General features: G+C 35.4%; 1 protein-coding gene across 1 annotated transcript in view; it reads right to left on the reverse strand.

The window, feature by feature from the left end:
- ARHGAP15 (Rho GTPase activating protein 15) overlaps window positions 1-13,987 on the reverse strand; it is a 588,861-nt gene that overhangs the window by 231,717 nt on the left and 343,157 nt on the right. The window contains exon 10 of the mRNA XM_081814529.1: window positions 8,221-8,343. Coding sequence (XP_081670655.1) covers window positions 8,221-8,343 — 123 coding nt within the window. The remainder of the gene's footprint in view (window positions 1-8,220; window positions 8,344-13,987) is intronic.

Consider the following 13,987-nt stretch of genomic DNA (forward strand, 5'->3'; position numbering starts at 1 on the left):
GGGAGGGGTAGAATGAAGCGGGGGAAATCGGAGGGGTAGACGAACCATGAGAGATGATGGACTCTGAAAAACAAACAGGGTTCTAGAGGGGAGGGGTGTGGGAGGATGGGTTAGCCTGGTGGTGGGTATTGAGGAGGGCACATTCTGCATGGAGCACTGGGTGTTATGCACAAACAATGAATCATGGAACACTTCATCTAAAACTAATGATGTAATGTATGGGGATTAACATAAGAATAAAAAAAAAAAAGAACATCATAAGGAAGAAAAAAATACAAAAAAAAAGACATGGGCTTAACCTGCTACCCAGGTGCACTTTTTTCTCAACATTTGCCATCTCTCACAGTGACCTGTATTTTATTATTGAACAAAAGCTAGCTACGTGGTACTCTATTACCAACACATTTGCTCCCAAGAGCCTTTAAATAACAGAAACTGCCTGAGAACTGTAAATGCAAAGGAACCAGGAAGCTTGTAGGCCAAGATAAAGAAGCTTAAGGTTGGCTATTAATTTTGGTTAATATTAAATCATGACATAGCTCACACGTAAGGATCACAGTTCAATTACGAACCGTAAAGAAGTTTAAAGAAAAGAAGATTTACAAGATATTTTTAAGCACATTAGTGCATATTGTGGAAGTTGTGGGAGTATTTCAGGCCCAAGCAATGATAGACCCATGCCCCAGTATATAAATTCAAATACAATTATTCTCAGACTAACACTGATAAAGTGGCAAAATTGGAGCATATCTATACCCAAAGGTATATTGTAGTGTTGCTCATAAATGTTTTGCTTAAATTAACGATGTGACAGGTAGCTTACTCTGTCATATATTAGTTCTAACAAATCATTTTAAAAATACTTTCCTCTTAACCCAATGATTTTGCTATTCATAAAGATGACTGTTGAAAGTTTAGGGCTGATAACTTGTATCTGCAATTTGAATGGCAAATCTCTCTTTACTTCTCGATATAATTGACATATTTTATAAAAGTACTATAATTTCAAAGACATTATTTTCTCATGTGAGGGAAACCTTAAACAATTAGTTGTGTCTGTGTGGGTAATTACTTAAATGTTCCAGCAATTAGATGACACTGTGTAAGTGGGTGTAGCTAGAAAAGAAAATTAGCTCATGCCCGTTTATGTATAAAGAGTACCATGATGAAAATTACCAAAAAGATAAATATGAGCCAACCATAAATTATCTATGCACTTGCCTTGAAGTAAGCAAGTTACTACTGCCTTTCCTTGACACTTGCCAGGATTGCTTTCCCAAATTTTAAAGGAATACTTGAGAAAATGGTGTCCCAGGGCCATCTTGATCATAATTTGCTCCATAAACCTAAGAAAGGAAAGAAGAGGGAAAAAAGGGAAGCAACAGAAGATGAAAAGAAAGAAAGAAAGAAAGATGGAAGGAAGAAAATTGCTAAATAATTAAGATAAGCTGGGCACTGTATAAAATTCTTCCATATTTCATCTCATTTAAATTTTACAATGTGAATTTCATAGATGGAAAAGTCAGTGACAAAATATTAAGTTATATAGCTGGTAAAAGGCAGAATCCAGCTTTAAACCTAGCTTAGTCAAATTCTAAATTTGCTGTACTTTCAAATAAACTCAATTGTCTGAATTGTAAAATGGAGTGGGAATGTTTCTATCATCACAAACATCTGTAAAGATTGATTAAGTTTATCGAGAATATATAAGGCATTCTGTATCCTTTGGAAATATTTGATGTTTAAGGCAGGTGTGGGAGTCCCTACACGTCACCCTATGGAAAACCATATTACTAACAAGCTCTACCCATGTACACAGAGCTTTAGCTAGTCTTTGTGGAGCCTTATTTTGTAATAAGAATGAACCACCATTGCCCACCAGACATTTGGGCTAAGTCACTAATGTGATAGAAGTAGAACGAGACAAATGTACCTAGATAAAATTGCAGATTTAAAGAGCAGGAGAGAACATCTTAAAATCAAAAATAAAAAGAAAGTTCAAAAAACTAACAAATTTTTATTTATATTTGTGGATAAGTTAGAAAAAGACATAATTTATTTTCTACTTTTTTCCAATTATTCAATTAATTAATATTTATTGAGTGCTAACTGCCAAGTGCCATCCTCACTATTAGGTTTGGGAGTAACGTCGTCAACAAAGTTTCTACCCTCAGGGCATTTGAGTAAGTGGGATATGCAAAAAAAGAAATTGAGAATAAGAAAGACTAACAAATTGAAAATATAATTGCTAAAGTTAAAATAAATTAATAAAGACAAGGGGAGTTCAATTGAGAATTCTTCCAGAGTATGAAAAAAATAAATCCTGATGCTCTAATATTCCTATCGTAAAGATCCCAAAAGAAGAACCAGAGAAAACTGATGGGAGGAACTTATCAACATAGTGATAAAGAGAAAAAAAAACATAATTCTTTGAGTTGAGTGCTAAGCAGAATAAATGTTTTTTAATTCTGCCAACTATATACATTATCTTGATTACAGAATCTCAAAATAAAGACAAAAAATCCCAATGATTCTGAAAGAAAAATATTCAAAATAACAAGAGTAAGAATGAAAACTGCAACTCTGTATTCTAGAAGCAATGGAATTTTATGACCAACTACACTATTGATCAAGTATGTGGACATACTGAAGATATTTTTAGACAATCAAGTTCTCATGTTTTCTAAATGAGTTATCAGAGGCTGTTACATAGTAATAGAAGGAATTAAAGCAAGAAAGAGAAGGCATGGATTCGGAAGACAATGAATACAATTGAGAAGTTCAGTAAAAGCGAATCAGAGGGGGGCGCCTGGGTGGCTCAGTCATTAAGCGTCTGCCTTCCGCTCAGGTCATGATCCCAGGGTCCTGGGATCGAGCCCCGCATCAGGCTCCCTGCTCTGCAGGAAACCTGCTTCTCCCTCTTCTACTCCCCCTGCTTGTGTTCCCTCTCTCACTGTGTCTCTCTCTGTCAAATAAATAAATAAAATCTTTAAAAAAAAAAAAAAAGAGAATCAGAGGGTGATAAAGGTGAAACCTGAAATGCAACCAATCCAAAGTGGAGTAAGGTGATGGAAGGAGTTTAGAAGATATTCTGGTGTGTGGTGGGGGAACAAGGAGTCACAGACTAGTATCTGTATGAGAAATTTACAATAAAAAAAATGTATCAAACTAAAAAATAGCATGATTTAAGGAAGTGATGAAGCATAAACTTTAAAAAATAAGAATATTATAAAGAGAGAGAGAAAGAGAGACAAACCAAGAAATAGATTCTTACCTATAGAGAACAAACTGATGGTTACCAGAGGGTGGAGGGATGGGTGAAATAGGTAATGGGGATTAACGAGGGCACTTGTGATGAGGACAGGGCGATGTATGGAAGGGCTGAATTTCTATATTGTACACCTGAAACTAATATAACACTGCATGTTAACTAACTGAAATTAAAATAAAAACTTAAAAAAATAAGAACATTGTAAGTTGTGTGGCCCATTAAGTCATAACATTGAACCCATGGATATGTTAATCCAAATCTGGCACGTGACTTGGTCAGCGATTCCATAATATTTACATGATCAATATAAAGTAAATGCAGCTGCCTGATTTTCTTCACATTTAGATCCAAAATGTGGGGAGAAAATGAAGGACCTGATTGTGATGGTGAAACAGCATAAATATACCAAAGCTACCTTCAAATATAAAAAAAAAGAGAGTCTTTTTCATCATGATCAAGGGGGATTCCTCTTTACAGATCACAGAGGTCATATTATAAGAACAGAGAACAAAGTCTAGTACTTGGAGCTGCAGTAAATCTTATATAATTGTAATTGTACGATCGCTGGTTTTGGTTTTTAACTTTTAGAATCAACCTATAAATGAGTCATAATTATAGAAATCTGTGAAATAATGAGTTTTTTATGATGTAGAAGTAAGAATTACAATAGCAAAGGCAGAGGAGATGAGAGGGGAAAGGACACTAAACTTCTTGTCTTTCTTGTCTCCTCAATGCAGACACTAAGTCTCAGTTTTCCATGGTTACTAGAACAGTAAATAGAGATTTAAGTACATTGGATGTTCCAGAGAAAGCCATTGAAAAGAGCAAGACCTGCTCTATTTGACTGTGAGTATTTGGGGAGGAATAGGGCCAGGTAAGTGAGGTCTGGTTTAATCAAGTCAAATTCATGTCCATCGTAAAAGAAATCTGAGATAACATCTAAGCTTGATAAGTCAAGACGTTATGACTTTAAAGATAAGGAAGATATTGACAAAAACTAACTGACCTCTACCCCAAATAATAGTAACATAAGTTATGGAGTCAACCACCAGAACTACTATTCTACAAATAGAAATGGTGCCAAGTGGTGCCCCATAAGGAGCAAAACTGGGATGAGGCAGGAAAGCCCTGCTTTTCATCCTAAATCCTGGAAGCATAATATTGAGTCTTTAAACAGGTTGTTTCCTTTATAATATAGTGATTACAAAATAAAGTAGTACAGCATTACTTTCAATTTCTACTAATACCATCCATTATGGTTTTATCCACATGAAGATGAAAGAAACTACTTTCTAAACACAATCCTCTCTAATTCTATCATTTTTATATAAGGAAATAACTAGTTGCTCCTAAAAAAAAAAAACAATTGTTATCCTTTCTAGAAATTGCATTGCCGAGTGTTTTCTATTCTTGGATGTCAGTGCTGTTATTTGAAAGATTATATAAAGTAGTTTGGCTGACACTTTATAACGAGCTGTTACTTCAGTTCCAAAACCAAGCAGAAAATATGTACAAACACACCTACCACCCTAAAATGTACCCTCTTGCCTATCATTTACATATTCAACAGATTCAAGTTTTATTTCTGATGAGATGCTCAATGCAATAAACTCACACATTTAAAAGGCACTTGCCACTCCCTTGGCAAATGTGAAAGCACCTGGAGAAATTGCAGGCTTTTCAGAAGCCACCACTGCCATGGTGCAATGAACCCTACACACACCTGAGCTATTAAGATTTCTTTCCATTGAGTGATCATCCATAACTATCGGCTGGGCCTTTTTTGACATTATAATGTACCCTTCTCATTAGTCATATTAAAGAAAGTAGAAGATGCAGTGCCATCAAGGGACTGTTTCCAGATCTAGCTTCCAGCCAATGAAAACACATATTGGCCAGGTCTCCATGAGTCCAAAAAACAGATATTGAAGGAAGGGTTTGTGTCTGAGTCCAGACAGTGTGGTATCGGGACAATTCTCTTTTCGCATAAAGTGCTTTGTGGATATTGTTCTGCTGGGCATTATAAAGTCAAGAAGGCACAGCTCTTCCTGCTCCAAAGGCTGGCTGAATTCAAAGCTCAGGCCTCTCAACCTGTTGGCAACATTACATAAAGGAGTAAGAAACTGTTTGAAAGGGGGCTATGGCCCTGCAGAGTCCCTCCCAGGTGTCAGGAAGCACACTTTTTTTTTTTATTAATTTATTTTTTTTGATGTAGTGTTCCATGATTCGTTGTTTGCGTATAACACCCAGCGCTCCATTCAATACGTGCCCTCTTTAATACCCATCACCAGGCTAGCCCCTCCCCCATCCCCTCCCTTCTAGAACCTTCAGTTTGTTTCCTGGAGTCCATAGTCTCTTATGGTTCGTCTCCTCCTCCGATTTCCCCCCCTTCATTTTTCCCTTCCTACTATTTTCTTTTTTTTTTTTTTTAACATATAATGTATTATTTGTTTCAGAGGTACAGGAAGCACACTTTTAAGACACCAACTGTCACCCCAGCTTTCCGAAACCTTGTTGTGAAGGACTTTATTCCAAATCTAGCAGAAAAGACAGTTGAAAGAATTTGGTATATATTCTTGTGGGCAGGTACCCTGAGGACAATTTTAAAGACTGTTCTCTCTCTTTCTGAGTAATTCTTCTTGAAAGAGTTAAGTCATTTCACTTGGAGAAACCATTTAACCATTAATCTTTCATTGATTTTATATAATTTTTCATAACTGATCAAAAACACCGATTTCATTGCTTTTTCGAAGTCTTTGACTTAAGTATGCTGAGAAAATAGACTTAAAGTTCTAAATTTGACTGGGCTTATATTTTTAAAAATTGTTTTAATGCTTTTTACTCAGTGAAGAGAAAAAAAAATCAGTAAACGCTTTTTAAAAATTCAGTTAAAACTGAAACAAGCCCAAGAAGTGATTATATTTGCATAACTTGATCTGTATTTGGAAGAAAATTCCACTGAAGACAACAATGGAAGCTTATCAAATCAGAATTTCACATAGATTTTCCATAGCCCTGCTAATGAATACTGACTCATTGGTCAGCTATGGTGGAAATTTAATGGAGCTCTAAGATAGGAAATGTACACATCGGAGTGTGTTCAGTGGTTCCATGACGTTGGTATGAAAACTGCATGAGGCATCCAGGCCCTCTGCTGCTTTCTGAGACCACTGCTGGAGCACTGTAGTTGCGAATTCTTTAGCATTTTGACTGGGGCCAGACCAGGCCACTGAATTAAAACCCTTTTCATTTTGCCACAGTCATGAAAAATTTGGACTTTATGTCAAATTGGGATTGTTTGGGCTACTAATTTGGTTTTCTATTTTTTCCAAAGTGGCAGATAACCTGCAACAGAATCCTCTCAAAGAAAATGATAACCGATGGGGTGCATTCTCAGACAGAACTGAAGGTATTGGTATCTTATTATATGAAGTTGAATCTCTAGAGGATCCAATACTGTCAGTGGCCCTGGAAAGGACATCTTCAGTGTAAAAGTCTGAGGAAAGCCTGATTCAAAGCAAGTGCTACTTCGACCCCCAAATGTTTACATTCTAAGAATTTTCCACTTCATTAGTGATATGTATGTTCATGCTTCATAAAACTTCACCTTCCACAATTGGTTCAAAATGCCAGATGATTCTTGTTGTAACTTCTCCTGCTTAAAAATGGACTGAAATGGGTAGGTCAGACAGTTATTATAACCCATCTAAATAATTCTTATGCTAAGTATTGCTGAAAATATTAAGATCTGTTTTGCCCTGTTCCTGAGAAATGACTGGGTATTAAATAACCTTTTGACTCCCATAAGGATCAATCTTCCAGTTTTGTTCTCAGAATTAATCTTAGAAGGGTATCTTAGCCCATTTTCAAATTTCTTCTTATATTCACTTTTCAAAATATATCTATCTGCTAGAAAATTTAAAAAAAGGTGGGGGGGAAACAATGGACTTGATGCATATGGTTTCTTGTTAGGAAAATAATACATTTTACCTCTGTGATTTGTAAGTGATTTCCAGTTATAGAAATCTACTTTATCACGGGTTCTATGTATCCATTCATTCTTTCTCATCCCCTTGGCGCCATAAGAGAAATGGCGGTAGTGAATAATAATAGCATTAAGAGCAGAGAACATTTATTGAATACTTATGTTCCAGAAACTCTATTAAATGCTTTACATGGATTATCTCATGTTTCTCTCAATGGCCCTCTCAGTGGTGGGTATAAGTATCCCCATTTAACAGATGAGATATCTGATCTTCAGAGAGGTCATAACTTGTTCAATGTCAACATGAGTGAGTGGTAGAACCAAGGTCTGAATTCTGATTAGTCTTAGTGCCAGAGTCTATGTTTTTCTATTGTGGTGACTAGGGTAGTCTAGAATATTTTGTTCTTTACTTTAGATACATTTGCAAAAGTACCTACTTATTTCAAGTTAGATTGAGCTTTTAGTTCCCCAGTTCCCAAATCCATAAATTTTCATGACACTAGTTTATCTTGGACTTTCTTCCTTGCACTCACTTCAGACTATGACTAAGGTGATCAGGTAACTTATTATCCAAATCAGGCCACATCTGAGAGTGAAAAGGGCTGCTGTTATTAAGCATGTTGGGACAATAGGTGTGCACCTGTATTGTCCAGGCACATGGTGACATGGGTTCATTCTAATGGGCCACTAGGATACCTTCCTCTGCTCCTTGGGCAGAGCCCAGCTCCACTGAAGGCAAAACTAGGTATTGTTTTCAATGATACTGTGCTACAAACTTTATTTTCTCAGGATTAGTTTTCTGGACAACAGTTTTTTTTTTTTTTTCTTTGTTGTAGAGCAGAACATTCAATAAGCAACCTAAAAAGAATAAAATATCCTAATATTTCTTTAGAGCTGAATAGCTACGGACACAGAGGCATATTCATTTATCACTGTTACAGTAAAAGTATAAGACGTCCTATACCTTTAATAAGTCCCTTTTCTTGCAGAGTTTTCAGGGAAGGTCTTCGGGTGATAAACTTCTTTAATCTGTTTTTAACTCGGTTTTTGTCACTTGTATCGGAAGCACTATGATGCAGTCTGAACACTGGAGATTAAAAAAAAAAGATTTTGGTAAATTTCTCCTTTATGATTATTACTTTATTCAAATACGAATAGAAAGCAGTAGTTACGGAAATACCGGAATTAATAGCTCAAGCCCTTCTGTTTAGACACAGAGTATGAGTAAAAATTTGCCTGTATGAAAATATTAGCTCCGTTGCCACATGAATGTGCAATGAGAATGTGGTTAGTTCTATACATTCACAATTTATTTTCACTTTCATTTGCTCAGATTTAACATGATAACCTTTATCTGCATAATTCCACTTATCTGTATCTATACACAGAATTAAGGTCAAAGAAAAATTCATCTAAATTAAAGGAAAAAACTCTTAGACTTGTTCATTTCAATTAATTATGATTCTATACTGCCTGTAGGTAATTCAGGCATTTTCCAACATCCTGCTGGCCCAAATAATTTTGTCAATCTTCTTTTTTTATGTTAACTCAAAGTGATTTCTTTTTCTGAAGCAGATATTTCTTATTTTTCTTATTGATGTGAAATTACCACCAGTTCTAGGTGAAATTCCGAAACAAATTTGCTTAGACTTTTTCCATGTCTTCACTGGCCCCCTATCCTCAGCTTCCTATCCTAAGCTCTATCTTCAAACTTAGGTGTGTGTCAAATTCATTCCTGAACAAATATTAGCTGAATGTTTACTGATCATCAGCCTCCACGCTAAAGGCTGTGAATTCCATGATGAACATAACACTTAAGGTCTGGACCTTCATCAAGTATTGAGTCTAAATACATTCAAGGTATCTTATTATTAGTGACTGGTAAGAATTCATTGTCTCTTATAGATAAATAGATCTTGACAGGGCCCTCCCTTGTCTTAACCCAATTGTTGACATAATGAGAGGATTGGGGGCACTTTCTTAAGTACGTAGAGACTCTTTTCCTCTTAAATCATATTTCAGAATAAACCAATCATTCAATTGGGTTAACAATAATGTATGTAAAATATATTGAGACCTTACTACATGCTTGATACTTTCCTAAGCATCTAACATGATTTAACTTAATTCTACTGCAATGTAAGCTCCCTGTGGGCAGGGATTTTTGTAAACTTGTCTAAATGTTGTTCACTAATGTCTCCCCAATACCTCAAACATTGTTTAGCATGTAATGTAAATGTTCACTCAGTATTTGTTGGATCAACACTCACAATGATCTTTTGAGGTATGTAAAATAATTCTACCCATTTTAGAGATGAAGAAGCTGAGACAAAGAAGTTAAGTAACTTGCCCAAGGTCAAGGTTGGATATGGGAACAGTCTCATAAGAATTTTATCTGGTATTCTTATTTATTGGAGTATTGGTGAAAGAATGGAAAGCGAAAAAAAAATATCAAGAGCTCAGTAGCTAGGGGGTATAAAACATTTGCTAAGTTATCATTGTATGAGAGCTAGACATGAACCATCCTAGCCCCTTCTGAGGATCTCAGAAGAAAAAAAGAGAGAGACAGGAGAGACGTGCAACTGGAAGAAAATAAATTGCCTGAATTAGAGGACTTGAAGTCAAATGTTCCTTATGGGGTCTCCAAAGAACCCACAAAAGTGCCTCCAGGAAAACGTCTGCTATAAAAGTCTACCTGGCCCAGAGTGTGAGAAACCTTCTTATGGCGGTCAAATAAGAACATTTTTGCATCCTCCTGCCCCTAGCTTTGACCACAAAGTAGTTGCAATCATGTTAGCAAGATGGGGATTTGGAGTAAAGTGTAAAGCTAAGGACGGAAAGAGGAAAACATCTTGCCTTCCTCCCAGCTAGCTGAAGAGTAGAGTTTTAATTTAATTTAATTAATTTATTTGTTTGAGAGAGACAGAGACAGAGACAGCGAGAGAGAGCATGAGTGGGGAGGAGAGGAAGAGGCAGGCTCCCCACTGAGCAGGGAGCCTGATGTAGGGTTCCATCCCAGGACCCTGGGACCATGACCTGAGCTGAAGGCAGACGCTTAACCGACTGAGCCACCAGGCACCCCTGGAATTTTAGTTTTAAATTAAGTCAGAGTCTTGTTTATCACATGGGATTAGGTACTATTAAATAGTGAATTGAGATAATACTTGCCAGTTACCTGGATCATAATATTTTCTATTACCTTAAAGCAGGGTTCTAAATCCTGGCACCATTGACATTTTAAGCTAGACAATTCTTTATCGTAATAGGGGGCTGTCCTATGCAGAAGGAGTAGGATGTTGAGAAGCCTTTTAGGCTTCTATTCACAATAGGCCAGTAGGACCCTCTCCTCATTATGACAATCAAAAATGTCTCTAGACATTGCCAAATGTCTCCTGGGGGGGGTGGGGTGGAGGGGAAATTGCTCCCTGTTGAGGATTACTGCCTTAAACTGAAAAGTTACAGGATCTGTTTAAGTTCTCATTTACTGGTGATGGAAGGTCTGCTCACACACTGAGAAAACGTAAAGAAACTGTGAAAAGCAAAAAAAAAAAAAAAAAAGGAAAAAAGTATTCTTTTAATAATATATCTCTTTACAAATCATGTATATATATATATATATAGTGGGTGTATATAATAAATACTGTATATATATTTATATTATATTTTATATATAAAACATACATATCTGATCTATCATCTATCTGGTATCTATCTGCTATAATATATATAGTATAGACAGTACAAAGTATATATAGTATGTGTAGTATATATAATATATAGTAAATAGTAAATAGCATATATAAACAGTATATATATATATTTACATGTTACATTTATATTATGTATATATTTATATTATATATATATAAAACATATATATCTGATCTATCGCCTACCTAGTATCTAACTGCTATCTATATAGTAAAGGAATTGGTTATAAAAGTACAATCACTACCATGGGAGGAGGCTCAATGGGTCTATCACTTGAAGAGGCTGGGAACCACTGCTGTAGACCAGAGATTGCCAACTGGCATACCAGTGTTACAGGGTTCGAGTTACAGATGCCCTCAGCACTCAGGGTAATTGAGTAGGAACAATGCAGCCTGAGCCCCGGGGGCAGCTGCTGTTGGCTACGAGCCATCCTACGCATTCACTCCAGTGGGCTATACGAATATTATTTCCATGTGTATCTGAACTTAAAATTAAGAAGCACTGCTTTAGACCTGTGCTGTCCAACATGGTAGCCACTAGTCACTTGGGGCTGATGGGCACTTGAAATGCAGGCTGTGCCAGAGGTTGAAATAATAATGTTTTAGATATTGTTGGTAAATAAATATATTATTAAAATTAATATATTATTAGAACGTATTTCTTGTTGCTTTTTAAAACGTGACTATGAGAAGATTTTATTATTTTTTTAAAGCTTTATTTATTTATTTGAGAGAGCGAGAATGAGAGAATGAGAGAGAGAGAGTACATGAGAGGGGGGAGGGTTAGAGGGAGAAGCAGGCTCCTCGCCAAGCAGGGACCCCGATGCGGGACTAGATCCAGGGACTCCAGGATCATGACCTGAGCCGAAGGCAGTCGCTCAACCAACTGAGCCACCCAGGCACCCTCTTGTTGCTTTTTAAAATGTGACTATGAGAAGATTTTAAATTACACATGTGGCTCACATTATATTTCTGGACAGTGATACTAGATGATGAAAATGGCAAACAAACACAAATTGACTACCTAGTATATACATGGCAGTGCTGGATTTAACTATTTTGGATAAAAATGCATATGGCCTATGTAATTATAATACGGCAGGGTGTGAAGTACATGACTTAGGGATCTTAGATGAGGAATTGACCTCAGATCATTTTGGAAAAACAACAAGTGCCCCGAGAACCCGTGCAAGCAACAAATGCTTTTATAGGACCATGCTATCAGGCATTAACCTGATATTGTATGATTGAAAGAGTCATTCTGAGCATCTTAATATACTACATATATACTATGGATATACTATCATATCCTATCAATTTTTATCTGGGTCCAGTCACTGCAGTGACCACCAATTGTATATGATCTGCTTCACACGATAGCTCTATCAAAGCCCCATGGTCTGGGTTCTAGTATTGGAGGCTGAAGAAACAAACACTTAACATCCTTCAGAAAAAAAAATCTTCCTCAGGGTAACTTTGGTCTCAAGCCTGTTTTTGAAATAATATGGCCTAATCAATCTAAATTTTCACAGGTTACCAAAGGTAATATTTTCTATTTCTAGTCTCACCTCAAAATCTTGTCACTTTCCATGAAATGGAAAGAAATACAGAATCAAAGCAGGCATTTTTCTTGCCTTTTTAGAGCTAGTTAAAATGATGTGATTAGAAAATACATACAGTATAGATGCAAGATTATGAAAATAATTCTATAGTGAGTTGTATCTTTCAGAATCCCTTAGGTACTCTGGTGACAGTATTCTTAATTTTATATATATATATATAATATTTGTATATTATATAATTTTAAATATATAAAGTATAAAAATATTAAAATATGAAAGTATATATTATATATAAACATAAAATATACTGATATATTTTATATTTTGTATGTTTTACATATTATTATATACTTATATATAAATATATATTCAAATATATATATGAATAAATATATATTTAAATATAGAAACATATTTAATGGAAATATTTACATAAGTGTATAAATATATATTTATATATTATGTTTATATGTTTTATATATTTACCTTTATAATATTATATATAAAATATATAAAACACTTATGAAATATACGCAAAATATTTTATATATAAAATATAAAACATATATACTGTTTTCAATACCATCATCTGGCTCTACATGTGAGACATACATGTAAGGTACATTGGTTTTCCAAAGAACATGAAAAAATATTTTTAAATGCTTTGTCTTATTTCCTTCTCACAAAACACTGAGAAAGTAGCAGGGTCTTGGGTGTGATCACACTGGTTTTAACACAGCCCAATTCTCCAAAGTGGCCTCTAATGATGACTTTCCTGGAGACAGACTAGAGTGTCCACTTCTATTTCCTGATGCCATAAATAATTATCCTCGAATGACAAGTCAAATTACAAGACTTTTACCATCACTCATTCCACTCATTTTGTTCTAAGAAGAGTAATGCAGAAGTTAAAGTCAATAGATGACTATAATATATGGCATACTTTTTATTAAGCAAATAACTTGAAAGCGCTATAAACACAAACTAAAAATGTAAAAAGCACATGGTTATAAAGCAAAGTCCATCATGGGGTCCCTGTAAACAGCAGTAAAAGTCTTTGAATATGGTGGTTTACAAATCTGATTTTTACAGCCAAACTTATAAAACAGTTTATGCTTTTCTGTTGTCAAGGGAGAAAAACTTGCCAAATTGTTCATTTTAAGTATATACAACATCACCAATTAAGGAAGGCAAAATTTAAACACATGCCTATGATAATCAGGACATAGTTTGCTTCTGATTTCACTACTGATTTTAACAGAACAGTGTTCCTTCCATTTTCCCACAGCACCCAAGTGACCCCACACATACTTTTAGAAACTTGTAATCACACAGTGCAAATAAAAGGACACTTTACTGGAAAATACACAGTGTGGTACAATAATCCATCATTTATGAAAAATAGAATTCAGCCTTTTCTTTTTCCTCAGAGATTCAACTACTTTTTGAGGGTGAAGTT

This window comes from Leptonychotes weddellii, chromosome 3, assembly GCF_054177405.1.
Source record: "Leptonychotes weddellii isolate Sample4059 chromosome 3, ASM5417740v2, whole genome shotgun sequence".
NCBI classification, from domain to species: Eukaryota; Metazoa; Chordata; class Mammalia; order Carnivora; family Phocidae; genus Leptonychotes; species Leptonychotes weddellii.